The sequence below is a fragment of the Oncorhynchus nerka genome, linkage group LG26, assembly GCF_034236695.1.
Source record: "Oncorhynchus nerka isolate Pitt River linkage group LG26, Oner_Uvic_2.0, whole genome shotgun sequence".
Classification (NCBI taxonomy): domain Eukaryota; kingdom Metazoa; phylum Chordata; class Actinopteri; order Salmoniformes; family Salmonidae; genus Oncorhynchus; species Oncorhynchus nerka.
In genome coordinates, this window is record NC_088421.1 from 42,087,407 (window position 1) to 42,103,295 (window position 15,889).

The 15,889-nt window shown below is 44.3% G+C and overlaps 1 protein-coding gene across 4 annotated transcripts in view; it reads left to right on the forward strand.

Annotated features, from left to right (window-relative positions):
* The first annotated feature begins 1,569 nt into the window (after positions 1 to 1,569).
* The window catches only part of LOC135564737 (NACHT, LRR and PYD domains-containing protein 12-like), a 33,002-nt gene continuing 18,682 nt past the window's right edge, over positions 1,570 to 15,889 (forward strand). For 3 of the 4 annotated variants that reach the window (XM_065010714.1, XM_065010711.1, XM_065010712.1), the window contains exons 1-4: positions 1,570 to 1,639; positions 4,934 to 5,078; positions 12,691 to 12,807; positions 14,139 to 14,282. In XM_065010714.1, the coding sequence (XP_064866786.1) occupies positions 4,951 to 5,078; positions 12,691 to 12,807; positions 14,139 to 14,282 (389 nt within the window). In that variant the 5' untranslated portion in view covers positions 1,570 to 1,639; positions 4,934 to 4,950. Of the gene's footprint in view, positions 1,640 to 4,933; positions 5,079 to 12,690; positions 12,808 to 13,015; positions 14,283 to 15,889 lie in introns of all 4 variants that reach the window. The other variant, XM_065010713.1, reaches the window with a different exon arrangement.

A 15,889-nucleotide genomic window follows, 5' to 3' on the forward strand; every position in this document is an offset into this window, starting at 1 on the left:
GCCAGAGCCTTCCTCCTCTCCAGCGCTGCCAGAGTCTCCCGCCTATCTAGTGCTGCCAGAGCCTTCCTCCTCTACAGCGCTGCCGGAGTCTCCTGCCTGTTCAGCGCAGTCAGAGCCTTCCTCCTCTCCAGCGCTGTCAGAGTCTCCCGCCTATTTAGCGCTGCCAGAGCCTTCCGCCTCTACAGCGCTGCCGGAGTCTCCCGCCTGTTCAGAGCTGCCAGTCTGCAAGGAGCTGACAGTCTGCAAGGAGCTGCCAGTCTGCAAGGAGCTGCCAGTCTACAAGGAGCTGCCAGTCTGCAAGGAGCTGCCAGAGCTGCCAGTCTGCAGGATGCCGCCAGAGCTGCCAGTCTGCAAGGAGCTGCCAGAGCTGCCAGTCTGCAAGGAGCCGCCAGAGCTGCCAGTCTGTATGGAGCAGCCAGAGCCGCCAGTCAGCAAGGAGCAGCCAGAGCCGCCAGTCAGCAAGGAGCAGCCAGAGCCGCCAGTCAGCATGGAGCAGCCAGAGTCGCCAGTCAGCATGGAGCAGCCAGTCAGCATAGAGCAGCCAGAGCAGCCAGTCAGCATGGGGCAGCCAGAGCAGCCAGTCAGCATGGAGCAGCCAGAGCTGCCAGTCAGCATGGAGCAGCCCACAGCTGCTAGTCAGCCAGGATCTTCCAAATCCGCCATTCAGCCAGGATCCGCTATTCAGCCAGGATCCACCAGTCAGCCAGGATCCGCCAGTCAGCCAGGATCCGCCAGTCAGCCAGGATCTGCCGGAACCGCCAGTCAGCCAGGATCTGCCAGAACCACCAGCCAGCCAGGATCTGCCAGAGCCTACTACCTGCCTGAGCTTCCTCTCAGTGCTGAGCTTCCTCTCAGTGCTGAGCTACCCCTCAGTCCCGAGCTACCCCTCAGTCCCGAGCTACCCCTCAGTCCCGAGCTACCCCTCAGTCCCGAGCTGCCTCAGTCCCGAGCTGCCCCTCAGTCCCGAGCTGCCCCTCAGTCCAGTGGGGTTCTGGGTGAGGACTACTAGGCCATGGTCAGTGGCGAGGGTGGACTATCCAAGGATGCGAGGAGGAGGGACTAAGACTTTGTTAGAGTGGGGTCCACGTCCCGCGCCGGAGCCGCCACCATGGACAGGCGCCCACCCGGACCCTCCTATGGTTTTGGTGTGCGTCCGCGTCTGCACCTTGGGGGGGTTCTGTCACGCCCTGGTCGAAGTATTTTGTGTTTATCTTCATTTATTTGGTCAGGCCAGGGTGTGGCATGGGTGGAATGTGTAGCGAGTGGGTTGAGGATCCCGGGGGAGTTGTCGGGACGTTTAAATCCTCTGTTTGCGGTGTGCTGGAAAAACCTTTCATACATAAAAGGCAGAATACTGTCTGTTTCATCGGTTCCTCCGATGTCGTACTGTAGTCCATTTCTAGTACACTGCCTTTATGGAGAAGTGGATTCACCATGACCAAGACACGGAACACATACTGTTGTAAAGTCTAGATACTGCAGGTGTTTACTGCCATCTAGTGGAAGATACTAATGAAATACTTTATTATCAGGGTGGGAGTCCACCGAGCTGAAACAGAAAGTACATTTGTTCCTTTGTACAGAATCCATTTTGAGATGACAGAGCAGAAAACACTATCTGGAGAGAAGTAATAATAAAGTAAGTATTTCTGAACAATAATCTATTCTAATGGACAGAGTAAGAGAATGAATACTTGGAATGAGATATTACTAGTTAGTAGAACTGCTACTTGAGCTGAGAAGCTGACAGACAGCAGTTTTCTAAGTGGAAACTAGTCAGTAGACCTACATGTTATCAGTCAAACGTCTGGTAAAGATGGTGGAGGAGCATTTACATTATAGGGCTTTATGTTTATCTCAGGGTTTCTCAGTCCTTTTGTTCTTGCCCAGCACTTACACACCTGAGTCAACTAATCATCAAATGTTTTAAGACAGTTTAATATTTGAGGCATACAAATGAACATTCTCAAATTAAAACCTTTTTTGGGTTTGTAGGGCAGGCCCGTTTACAATTTTTAAAGGACTACAGTAATTCACATTCGAGGAAAAAAATACAACTAAACCTGGTTTCCAGTAAAGTATATGTTTAGCTAAATTAATGTAAGAGAGAAGTCTTGAAGGAGGACTACAAACCTGAAACAAAACAAGATTCGTACAATGTCATGAGTTACTGCTGTGGCATGCAACTGACTGTTAGCGCCAACCTCTGGTTACTGTTGTTATATAAAGGTGTTGTGCCATGAAACATTCCCTGAAGTCTTGTGATGTTGCGCCTGGGTTTAGAACTCTGTGCCCTGCACCAGTGGGACAGTTCGTTTGGCATGACCCGGTGCTTTGAGTGAGTGGACATTTCACTTCAGGACCAATAATAGTCTACAATGTGCAAACTCTGCTCATCTGGGTAACCGGGCCATGGAAAACGAACTTGCCCAGTGACAATCAGAAATATTACCTACGCAGTTACAAAATGTCTGAAACTGTGGCGCATATGTCTTGGCACCATTAGAAGAGGGATATATTTGTTGATTTGAAGGGCTGATTGTGGTGTGTAGACTACTAACTATTATAAATTTAGGTCGTCGTCAGACATTCAATAGTCAAAGTAGGTTTGAGCTACATTATGATCACTTATCATGCCGACCGACCTGATGGTCTGCATTGGACATATTGTGAAAATGTCTGGCCTAGGCTATAGATTAGGCTATATACACTACATGACCAAAATAATGCTTGTTTTAACATCTAATTCCAAAATCATGAGCATTAATAGGGAGTTGGTTCCACTTTGCTGCTTTAACAGCCTCCACTCTTCTGGGAAGGCTTTCCACTGTGTTAGAACATTACTGCTATAACAACCTCCACTCTTCTGGGAAGGCTTTCCACTGTGTTAGAACATTACTGCTATAACAACCTCCACTCTTCTGGGAAGGCTTTCCACTGTGTTAGACCATTACTGCTATAACAACCTCCACTCTTCTGGGAAGGCTTTCCACTGTGTTAGAACATTACTGCTATAACAACCTCCACTCTTCTGGGAAGGCTTTCCACTGTGTTAGAACATTACTGCTATAACAACCTCCACTCTTCTGGGAAGGCTTTCCACTGTGTTAGAACATTACTGCTATAACAACCTCCACTCTTCTGGGAAGGCTTTCCACTGTGTTAGAACATTACTGCTATAACAACCTCCACTCTTCTGGGAAGGCTTTCCACTGTGTTAGAACATTACTGCTATAACAACCTCCACTCTTCTGGGAAGGCTTTCCACTGTGTTAGAACATTACTGCTATAACAACCTCTACTCTTCTGGGAAGGCTTTCCACTAGATGTTGAAGTGTTGCTGAGGGGACTTGCTTCCATTCAGCCACAAGAGTGTTAGTGAGGTCGGACACTAATGTTGGGCGATTAGGCCTGGCTCGCAGTCGGCGTTCCAATTAATCCCACTAGGGTTGAGGTCAGAGCTCTGTGCAGGCCAGTCAAGCTCTTCCACACTAATCTCGACAAACCATTTCTGTCAGGACCTCGTTTTGTGCACAGGCCATTGTCATGCTGAAACAGAAAAGGGTCTTCCCCAACTGTTGCCACAAAGTTGGAAGTACAGAATCATTGTATGCTGTTGCGTTACTATGTCCCTTCACTTGAACTAAGGGGCCTAGCCCGAAACATGGAAAACAGCCCCAGACCATTATTCCTCCTCCACCTAGCTTTACAGTTGGCACAAATCATTGGGTCAGGTAGCATTCTCCTGTCATCCGCGAAACCCAGATTAGTCCGTTGGACTGCCAGATGGTGAAACGTGATTCATCACTCCAGAGAACACGTTTCCAATCCTCCAGAGTCCAATGGCAACAAGCTTTACACCACTCCAGCCAATGCTTGGCATTGCACATGGTGATCTTAGTCTTGTGTGCGGCTTCTCAGCCATGGAAACCCATTTCATGGAGCTCCCGACAAACAGCTCTTGTCCTGACATTGCTTCCGGAAGCAGTTTGGAACTTGGTAGTGCGTGTTGCAACCGAGGACAGACGATTCTCATGCGCTTTAGCACTTTGCGGTCCCGTTCTGTGAGCTTGTGTGGCCTACCACTTCGCGACTGAGCCGTTGTTGCTCCTAGACGTAACCACTACACAATAACTGCGCTTAGAGTTGATCGGGGCAGCTCTAGCAGGGCAGAGATTTGACACATTGACTTTTTGACGGTGCCACGTTGAAAGTTACTGAGCTCTTCAGTACCGGCCAATCTATGGAGATTGCATGGCTGTGTGCTTAATTTCATACACCTGTCAGCCACGGCTGTGGCTAGAATAGCCTAATCCACTCATTTGAATGGGTGTCCACATACTTTTGTATATACAGTATAGTGTACATGCTCTGTCCTGCTACATACTGGTAGGCCAGTATATTATGTGAACTGATCTGAACAGGTTTAGGCTGGTCATCTAGGATATGTAGGCTATAGCCGAGGTAAAGACATTCATCTGAATATCACTAACAAACCACTGTCGCACATTTCAACCTAGCCTGCTTTACTCAATATAAAAATCTCTTACTTGTTGCAAAAAAACCTCAATGATTTCCCCCTCAGATCAATCATGCCCATTTTAGCCCTTCTGTCTACATTCTCAGATACGTTTAGAAAATAACCAATTAAAAGACAATAAATTGATAAAATTGTATAAAAATAAGTGTGAGACATGGCCTTGTGTTTCCACACAGTCTATAACTACCTTAACAAACAGTGAATATTATTATTATTGACAGTTACCATGGAGAAGTGATGTTCATGTAATTGCATTAAGTCCCTTAACTATTTGGATGTGTCTATTAGTTCATGTTTTATTTATAAGAGACAATGAATAAATGAGAACGATTGACATTAAATAATTAGTTGTCATTGTGTTAACCACAACCAACATGCTGGATCTCTGTTTAGGGGTCAAGTGCTCTAAAATGAGTCTCTCTGGGGAGAGAGAGGAGGGGAGCCCTGCCTCTAAAATGAGTCTCTCTGGGGAGAGAGGGGAAGGGGTCCCTGCCTCTGAAATGAGTCTCTCTGGGGAACATGACACCAAAGCTAAGAGGTGAGATGACCATTTTCTTTAAGAATTTATTATGTTTATTTCCAAAAACTTATATACACAATTCTTTCACATTAGTTTTTTCATCAGACATTATTGCTCGTGGGTACATTCAATATTACTGTTCTCAAAATGTTTTATTAATAGTTTTTAGATGTGTATGAAAGTAGTTTTTTGTTGTTGTAAAAAGCTATATCCCCAATGTTTAACTGGAATGGAATGTTGGTATCCTGATTATTTGACTGTGATATGTGATTGTGTCACCTAGATATCTTAAGATGAATGCACTTACAGATAGATGTTAATTTGACCCAGTTTCTCACAGCAGGGAAATAATCCTGCAGCAACAGGACATGTGAACTATTATGTGTTTTATAATGCATTACAAAAATGTGTTAGGGCTAATTAAGATGGACATTTTTTAAATTGGAAATTACAAACGATAGTCTTTTTTAAAGCTTGAATACACTACAGTACGGTAACTTGTATTGTAAGTCAATCTGACACAGTTTCCAGATAGCGATGGATTTTAGGCTGTTTTAAGATGTGTCTTTCTATGGGATCAATATCATGCTAAATATATTGTGAATTTACCGCATTTTGTATTTGTGTATCATGATCTGTACAAATAAGTACCAATTCACAAATGTAAATCACCAATCCACAAATGTAAATCACCAATCCACAAATGTAAGTCACCAATCCACAAATGTAAGTCACCAATCCACAAATGTAAGTCACCAATCCACAAATGTAAGTCACCAATCCACAAATGTAAATCACCAATCCACAAATGTAAGTCACCAATCCACAAATGTAAATCACCAATCCACAAATGTAAATCACCAATCCACAAATGTAAATCACCATTCCACAAATGTAAGTCACCAATCCACAAATGTAAGTCACCAATCCACAAATGTAAATCACCAATCCACAAATGTAAATCACCAATCCACAAATGTAAGTCACCAATCCACAAATGTAAGTCACCAATCCACAAATGTAAGTCACCAATCCACAAATGTAAGTCACCAATCTACAAATGCAGTTCACTGTCCACAAACAAACACCTTTTGATTTGTATTTGTAAATCGATGTATTGCATTAGATTTATTTTTATAACTGCAGATATGCAGGTCATTTCCAAAGGCCTTAAGTAAACTGACTGCCTTAAAGACTTGCACATAGGAGAGATATGCGCAAATATGACAGATATGGTAAACCTGCAACTCCATGTTTGGAAGAGCTGACTTTTGGCAGGGATTTGATGACAAGAAATATCTAAAGGTCACGAATAGAAATAGAAAGCGATTTGTGTTAATAGAAAAAAGGTTTGTACCCCTCGTTCGGCAATTTTGATGCCTGCCTGTCACGCCTTGGTCTTAGTATTTTGTGTTTTCTTTATTATTTGGTCAGGCCAGGGTGTGACATGGGTTTATATATTGTATTTTTCGTATTGGGGTTTGTAGTATTTGGGATTGCTGCTGAGTAGGGGTGTTGTATAGGCTTGGCTGCCTGAGGCGGTTCTCAATCAGAGTCAGGTGATTCTCGTTGTCTCTGATTGGGAACCGTATTTAGGTAGACTTGGTTTCACTGTGTATTTCGTGGGTGATTGTTCCTGTCTCTGTGTAGTGTTCACCAGATAGGCTGTAATTAGGTTTCACGTTCCGTTTGTTGTTTTGTATTTATTAAGTTATTTCATGTATCGCTTTTCATTCATTAAAGACATGAGTAACCACCACGCTGCATTTCGGTCTGACTCTCTTTCAACAAACGAAGAACGCCTTTACAGAATCACCCACCACACTCGGACCGAGCAGCGTGTTAACAGGCAGCAGCGAAGGGAGGACGTTATGGACAGCAGAGGCTTGGAGTATACGACGTGGGAAGAAATAGACAGGTGGACGGCCGACCCAGAGAGAGTGCCTGAGCCCGCATGGGATTCGCTGGAACAGTGCGAAGAGGGCTATAGGCGAATGGAGTCGAAAAGAAAGACACGGCGGCGCAGAGCGAAACCCGAAAGTCACCCCCAAAAATGTATTGGGAGGGGGCTCAGAGGGAGAGTGGCTGAGTCAGGAGTCAGACCTGAGCCAACTCTCCTTGTTAATCGTGAGGAGCCAAGGAGGAGACCAGAACCAGAGCCGGTGTTAGAGGTGAGCGAAGCGGAGACTGTGAAGGAGTTAATGGGGAAATTGGAGTGGAGAGTAATGAGGGAGTTGCTAGCTTGGTGCTATAGATACGATATTCGTCCGACGGATCATGTCGGGGATTTAATGGCACCTGGGTCAGCGCTCCAAACTCGTCCTGAGGTGCGTGTTAGTCGGCTGGTGAAAAATGTGCCAGCCTCACGCACTAGGCCTCCTGTGTACCTACCTAGCCTTGCACGTCCTGTGCCAGTCCTGCTCTCAGGCTCTCCAGTACACATTCACGGTCCAGTCCATCCTGTGCCACCTTCACATACCAGTCCTCCGGTGGCAGCTCCCCGCACCAGGCTTCCTGTGCGTGTCCTCGATCCAGTACCACCAGTTCCAGCACCACGCACCAGGCCTTCAGTGCGCCTCGCCTGTTCAGCGCAGCCAGCGCTTTCCTCCTCTCCTGCGCTGTCGGAGCCTCCCGCCTCTCCAGCGCTGTCGGAGCCTTTCTCCTCTCCTGCGCTGCCGGAGTCTCCAGCCTGTTCAGCGCTTCCAGAGCCTTCCTCCTCTACAGCGCTGCCGGAGCCTCCCGCCTGTTCAGCGCAGCCAGAGCCTTCCTCCTCTACAGCGCTGCCGGAGCCTCCCGCCTGTTCAGCACAGCCGGAGCCTGTCTCCTCTCCTGCGCTGTTGGAGTCTCCCGCCTGTTTAGCGCAGCCAGAGCCTTTCTCCTCTCCTGCGCTGTCGGAGTCTCCCGCCTGTTCAGCGCTATCAGAGCCTTCCTCCTCTACAGCGCTGCCGGAGCCTCCTGCCAGTCTGAGGGAGCTGTCAGTCTGCAAGGTGCTCTCAGTCTGCATGAAGCAGCCAGAGATGTCAGTCTGCAAAGAGCTGCCAGTCTGCAAGGAGCTGTCAGTCTGCAAGGAGCTGCCAGTCTGCAGGGTGCTGTCAGCCTGCATGGAGCAGTCAGTGCTGTCAGTCTGCATGAAGCAGCCAGAGCTGTCAGTCTGCATGAAGCAGCCAGAGCTGTCAGTCTGCATGAAGCAGCCAGAGATGTCAGTCTGTATGAAGCAGCCAGAGCTGTCAGTCTGCATAGAGCAGCTAGATCCGCCAGTCAGCCATGATCTTCTAGATCTGCCAGTCAACCAGATTCTTCCAGATCTGCCAGTCAACCAGTCTCTTCCAGATCTGCCAGTCTGCATAGAGCAGCTAGATCTGCCAGTCAGCCATGATCTTCTAGATCTGCCAGTCAACCAGATTCTACCAGATCTGCCAGTCAACCAGAATCTTCCAGATCTGCTAGTCAGCCTGAATCTTCCAGATCCGCCAGCCAGCCAGGATCTACCGGAGCCTACTACCTACCTGAGCTTCCTCTCAGTACTGGGCTTCCTCTCAGTACTGGGCTTTTTCTCAGTCCCGAGCTTCCCCTCAGTTCCGGGCTGCCCCTCAGTTCCGGGCTGCCCCTCAGTTCCGAGCTGCCCCCCAGTCCCGAGCTGCCCCTCAGTCCCGAGCTGCCTCAGTCCCGAGCTGCCCCTCAGTCCCGAGCTGCCCCTCAGTACCGAGCTGCCCCCCAGTCCCGAGCTGCCCCTCAGTCCCGAGCTGCCTCAGTCCCGAGCTGCCTCTCAGTCCCGAGCTGCCCCTCAGTCCCGAGATGCCCCTCAGTCACGAGCTGCTCCTCAGTTCTGTGGGGTTCTGGGTGAGGACTATTAGGCCATGGTCGGCGGCGAGGGTGGATTATCCCAGGACGCGAAGGGGAGGAACTAGGACATTAATGGAGTGGGGTTCACGTCCCGAGCCGGAACCGCCACCATGGACAGACGCCCACCCGGACCCTCCCTATGGTTTTGAGGTGCGTCCGGGAGTCCGCACCTTAGGGGGGGGGTTCTGTCACGCCTTGGTCTTAGTATTTTGTGTTTTCTTTATTATTTGGTCAGGCCAGGGTGTGACATGGGTTTATATTATATATAAATCTTTCAACAAACGAAGAACGCCGTTACACTGCCTTTCAAGGTAGCAAAAACTATGGTAACCATAATATGTTAACCATGTGTGTAACCATAGTATGTCCAACGTAAATAATCAAAACCAAAGCCCTAGATTACTCTATATTTGCAACACTATTGTGGTGTACACCCATTCATCACCCAAATAGTTGAATTAGCTGGCCAGCGTGATAACACCACTAAATGTGAAGGATATGTATGGGATCAAAATCATGCCAAATGTATTGGTGTTATCACACTGGCCAGCTAATTCAACTATTTGGGCGATGAACGGGTGTACAGCGCAACTTTTCTTCTACGACTACAAATCACGTGAGAACTTTTTGTATTTTTCTTGTCGTCAAATCCCTGCCAAAAGTCAGGTGATCTAAGCGCTTCCAAATATGGAGTTGCAGGTTTGCCATATCTGTCATGTTTGTGCAAATCTTCAAGACAATCATTTTACTTAAGGCCCTTAGAAATTACCTGCATATCTGCAGTTATTAAAAATTCTGTAACGTCCGTCATGGGTTGAAGAAGGTGAGGACCAAGGTGCAACTGAACACGGAATATTATTTCATTTATTTATCTGTTATTTTACCAGCTAAGTTGACTGAGAACACGTTCTCATTTGCAGCAACGACCTGGGGAATAGTTACAGGGGAGAGGGATGAATACGCCAATTGTAAACAGGAGATTATTAGGTGACTGTGATGGTTTGAAGGTCAGATTGGGAATTTAGCCAGGACACCAGGGTTAACACCCCTACTCTTACGATAAGTGCCATTGGATCTTTAATGACCTCAGAGAGTCAGGACATCCGTTTAACGTCCCATCCGAAAGACAGCACCCTACACAGGGCAGTGTCCCCAATCACTGCCCTGGGAGATTGGGAGATTTTTTTTAGACCAGAGGAAAGAGTGCCTCCTACTGGCCCTCCAACACCACTTCCAGCCACATCTGGTCTCCCATCCAGGGACTGACCAGGACCAACCCTGCTTAGCTTCAGAAGAAAGCCAATAGTGGTATGCAGGGTGGTATGCTGCTGGCCTAAATGAATAAAAAACAAAACAAAGAGAACAACCGAAACAGTTCTGTCTGGTGCAGACACAAAAACAGAAAGCAACTACCCACAAACCCAGGTGGGAACAGGCTACGGTTAGGTTCTCAATCAGAGACAACGATAAACAGCCGCCTCTGATTGGGAACCATACCAGGCCGAACACATAGAAATAGGACACACAGAACAAAACATAGAAAGAAAAACATAGAATGCCCACCCCAACTCACGCCCTGACCAAACAAAAATAGAGACATAAAAATGGAACTAAGGTCAGAACGTGACACATTCAAATGCAATATATCGATTTACAAATACAAATTTAAAGGTGATTGTTATTGGATAGTGAACTGCATTTGTGGATAGTAATTTACATTTGAGGAAATGGATTTACATTTGTGGATTGGTGATTTACATTTGTGGATTGGTGATTTACATTTGTGGAATTTACATTTGTGGATTGGTGATTTACATTTGTGGATTGGTGATTTACATTTGTGGATTGGTGATTTACATTTGTGGATTGGTGATTTACATTTGTGGATTGGTGATTTACATTTGTGGATTGGTGATTTACATTCACGGATTGGTGACTTACATTCGTGGATTGGTGATTTACATTTGTGGATTGGTGATTTACATTTGTGGATTGGTGATTTACATTCGCGGATTGGTGATTTACATTTGTGGATTGGTACTTATTTGTACAGATCATGATACACAAATACAAAATGCTGTAAGTTCACAATACATTTAGCATTTTATTGATCCCATATCTTTCCTACAACGGCTGAAGATGTGACATGTGTTTCCCATGCATCACGCAGAGAGAACAGTCACTAAGAGCGTTGTTGGAGCATATTGTTATTTAGCGGATTGAATCAGTTTTCTCCATTCACATCTTTCCTTAACATTATAATTATTTCACAATACTGATGATGGATCAGCTCCTAGAGAGATATTATCGCCTACGCCTGAAAATATTGAGGCGGCTTATTCTAATGCTTACCCAATAAAAATGTACTGAGGCAAATTACAGACCGTAGTCTACAAGAAGCAACATTTAGCTCAATTGATTGACCATGAAATGTATTTCAATATGATTGAAATAGGTCTATAGCCTACTGTTAATATTTTAATGCAGTCATCTGAGCTTTCATTTGAAGCATAATTTTATACATCGCTTGTTTCTATACATTTCAAAGACACTTGCAACTTTGTATTTGTAGTCAACTATGTACTGAAATGATCAGAAGTCACAGAGAGACAGAGTAACCATGTGATTCTATTTTATTTTATTATTTAAAAAAAACATTTTTTACCCCATTTTCGCCCCAATTTCATGGTATCCAATTGTTTAGTAATTACTATCTTGTCTCATCGCTACAACTCCCATACGGGCTCGGGAGAGACAAAGGTTGAAAGTCATGCGACCTCCAATACACAACCCAACCAAGCCGCACTGCTTCTTAACACAGCGCGCATCCAACCCGGAAGCCAGCTGCACCAATGTGTCGGAGGAAACACTGTGCACCTGGCAACCTTGGTTAGCTTGCACTGCACCCGGCCCGCCACAGGAGTCGCTGGTGCGTAATGAGACAAGGATATCCCTTTCCCGGCCAACCCCTCCCTAACCCAGGCCAATTGTGCGTCGCCCCACAGACCTCCCGGTCGCGGCCGGTTACGACAGAGCCTGGGCGTGAACCCAGAGTCTCTGGTGGCACAGCTGGCGCTGCAGTACAGCGCCCTTTACCACTGGTGATTCTATTTTTAACTGAGCTCTTTTGTGTATAAAATGATGCGGGAGGGCGAAAAAGCATCTACCAATGACCTTAGCTGTTCTATGCTTGGTCAAGGGCAGGTGTTAGATTTTGAGCGTTTTTGATGGTTTTGGGAAACCACTCAGAGATTTCACAATGCTCCTATGAAGGTTTTAATGATGAATTTAGCCTTAAGATGCCGTTGTGAAACCGGGCCCTGGATGAAAACATCTGCTAAATTCAAAAGTAAATATTTTACATACAGATTACTGTATATCATTATTTGTTAAGTTTTGCATATAAATATAAATATTGATGTCACAGATCTATCATTTGTACAGCTCTTTATAAAAAATGTAGTTATTTGTTACATTTGACTGTGTAAAACCAAGCAGTACTACTTACTTCTCTGAGATTGAGGAAGATGTTTAGCATTTAACAATATATATATATATATTTGTCTCAAATGAAACCATGAATTGATAGATTTTAAACAAATACATGTCTGTCATTGAACAACCCCATGCCATGATTAGATAGTGACAAAACACGCCAATCTCTTTCAGAATTTCTTTGAACAATAAAAGCTAATTTACCAACATTTGGAATTAAACTCTTCTTATGTTTTCCCATCTGAACTCATAGTAGATGAGAGATGTTATGTTTGTCTCTGTTGTGTTGAAGTCTAATCAAGCAGGAGAGACCAGCCTCCCCTGTACCCAGCTGTGTGTCCATGAAGAGTGATGAGTCCATGGATCCTCCTATAATGTTTAGAGATGGAGACTTTTCTACTGAACAAAGGTAAGAAGAACTCATGGGTCATGGTCAGTGAGTTAAACAACACTGTCATTTCTCTCCCATTTCCCATTTACTTTTGCTGTTTTCATAATCCATATGCTAATCCTTTTTTTCCCATTTCCATAGTCCAAAAACAATTAACAGTGTGTGTGTGTGTGTGTGTGTGAGACCTCCCTGGATGAGGAGATGTAATCTCATGTTTTGTCCACAGCAACCAACAGGAGAGATCAGAGTCAGAGTCCAATGGCGACAAGCTTTACACCACTCCAGCCAATGCTTGGCATTGCACATGGTGATCTTAGTCTTGTGTGCGGCTTCTCAGCCATGGAAACCCATTTCATGGAGCTCCCGACAAACAGCTTTTGTCCTGACATTGCTTCCAGATGCAGTTTGGAACTTGGTAGTGCGTGTTGCAACCGAGGACAGACGACTCTCATGTGCTTTAGCACTTTGCGGTCCCGTTCTGTGAGCTTGTGTGGCCTACCACTTCGCGACTGAGCCGTTGTTGCTCCTAGACGTAACCGCTACACAATAACTGCGCTTAGAGTTGATCGGGGCAGCTCTAGCAGGGCAGAGATTTGACACATTGACTTTTTGACGGTGCCACGTTGAAAGTTACTGAGCTCTTCAGTACCGGCCAATCTATGGAGATTGCATGGCTGTGTGCTTAATTTCATACACCTGTCAGTCACGGCTGTGGCTAGAATAGCCTAATCCACTCATTTGAAGGGGTGTCCACATACTTTTGTATATACAGTATAGTGTACATGCTCTGTCCTGCTACTTACTGGTAGGCCAGTATATTATGTGAACTGATCTGAACAGGTTTAGGCTGGTCATCTAGGATATGTAGGCTATAGCCGAGGTAAAGACATTCATCTGAATATCACTAACAAACCACTGTCGCACATTTCAACCTAGCCTGCTTTACTCAATATAAAAATCTCTTACTTGTTGCAAAAAAACCTCAATGATTTCCCCCTCAGATCAATCATGCCCATTTTAGCCCTTCGGTCTACATTCTCAGATACGTTTAGAAAATAACCAATTAAAAGACAATAAATTGATAAAATTTTATAAAAATAAGTGTGAGACATGGCCTTGTGTTTCCACACTGTCTATAACTACCTTAACAAACAGTGAATATTATTATTATTGACAGTTACCATGGAGAAGTGATGTTCATGTAATTGCATTAAGTCCCTTAACTATTTGGATGTATCTATTAGTTCATGTTTTATTTATAAGAGACAATGAATAAATGAGAACGATTGACATTAAATAATTAGTTGTCATTGTGTTAACCACAACCAACATGCTGGATCTCTGTTTAGGGGTCAGTGCTCTAAAATGAGTCTCTCTGGGGAGAGAGAGGAGGGGGGCCCTGCCTCTAAAATGAGTCTCTCTGGGGAGAGAGGGGAAGGGGTCCCTGCCTCTAAAATGAGTCTCTCTGGGGAACATGACACCAAAGCTAAGAGGTGAGATGACCATTTTCTTTAAGAATTTATTATGTTTATTTCCAAAAACCTATATCCACAATTCTTTCACATTAGTTTTTTCATCAGACATTATTGCTCGTGGGTACATTCAATATTACTGTTCTCAAAATGTTTTATTAATAGTTTTTAGATGTGTATGAAAGTAGTTTTTTGTTGTTGTAAAAAGCTATATCCCCAATGTTTAACTGGAATGGAATGTTGGTATCCTGATTATTTGACTGTGATATGTGATTGTGTCACCTAGATATCTTAAGATGAATGCACTTACAGATAGATGTTAATTTGACCCAGTTTCGCACAGCAGGGAAATAATCCTGCAGCAACAGGACATGTGATCTATTATGTGTTTTATAACGCATTACAAATATGTGTTAAGGCTAATTAAGATGGACATTTTTTAAATTGGAAATTACAAACAATAGAAGTCTTTTTTAAAGCTTGAATACACTACAGTACGGTAACTTGTATTGTAAGTCACTCTGACACAGTTTCCAGATAGCGATGGATTTTAGGCTGTTTTAAGATGTGTCTTTCTATGGGATCAATAAAATGCTAAATATATTATGAATTTACCGCATTTTGTATTTGTGTATCATGATCTGTACAAATAAGTACCAATCCACAAATGTAAATCACCAATCCACAAATGTAAATCACCAATCCACAAATGTAAGTCACCAATCCACAAATGTAAGTCACCAATCCACAAATGTAAGTCACCAATCCACAAATGTAAGTCACCAATCCACAAATGTAAGTCACCATTCCACAAATGTAAATCACCAATCCACAAATGTAAGTCACCAATCCACAAATGTAAGTCACCAATCCACAAATGTAAATCACCAATCCACAAATGTAAATCACCAATCCACAAATGTAAATCACCAATCCACAAATGCAGTTCACTGTCCACAAACAAACACCTTTTGATTTGTATTTGTAAATCGATGTATTGCATTACATTTATTTTTATAACTGCAGAAATGCAGGTCATTTCCAAAGGCCTTAAGTAAACTGACTGCCTTAAAGACTTGCACATAGGAGAGATATGCGCAAATATGACAGATATGGTAAACCTGCAACTCCATGTTTGGAAGAGCTGACTTTTGGCAGGGATTTGATGACAAGAAATATCTAAAGGTCACGAATAGAAATAGAAAGCGATTTGTGTTAATAGAAAAAAGGTTTGTACCCCTCGTTCGGCAATGTTGATGCCTGCCTTTCAAGGTAGCAAAAACTATGGTAACCATAATATGTTAACCATGTATGTAACCATAGTATGTCCAACGTAAATAATCAAAACCAAAGCCCTAGATTACTCTATATTTGCAACACTATTGTGGTGTACACCCGTTCATCACCCAAATGATAACACCACTAAATGTGAAGGATATGTATGGGATCAAAATCATGCCAAATGTATTGGTGTTATCACACTGGCCAGCTAATTCAACTATTTGGGTGATGAACGGGTGTACAGCGCAACTTTTTTTCTACGACTACAAATCACGTGAGAACTTTTTGTATTTTTCTTGTCGTCAAATCCCTGCCAAAAGTCAGGTGATCTAAGCGCTTCCAAATAT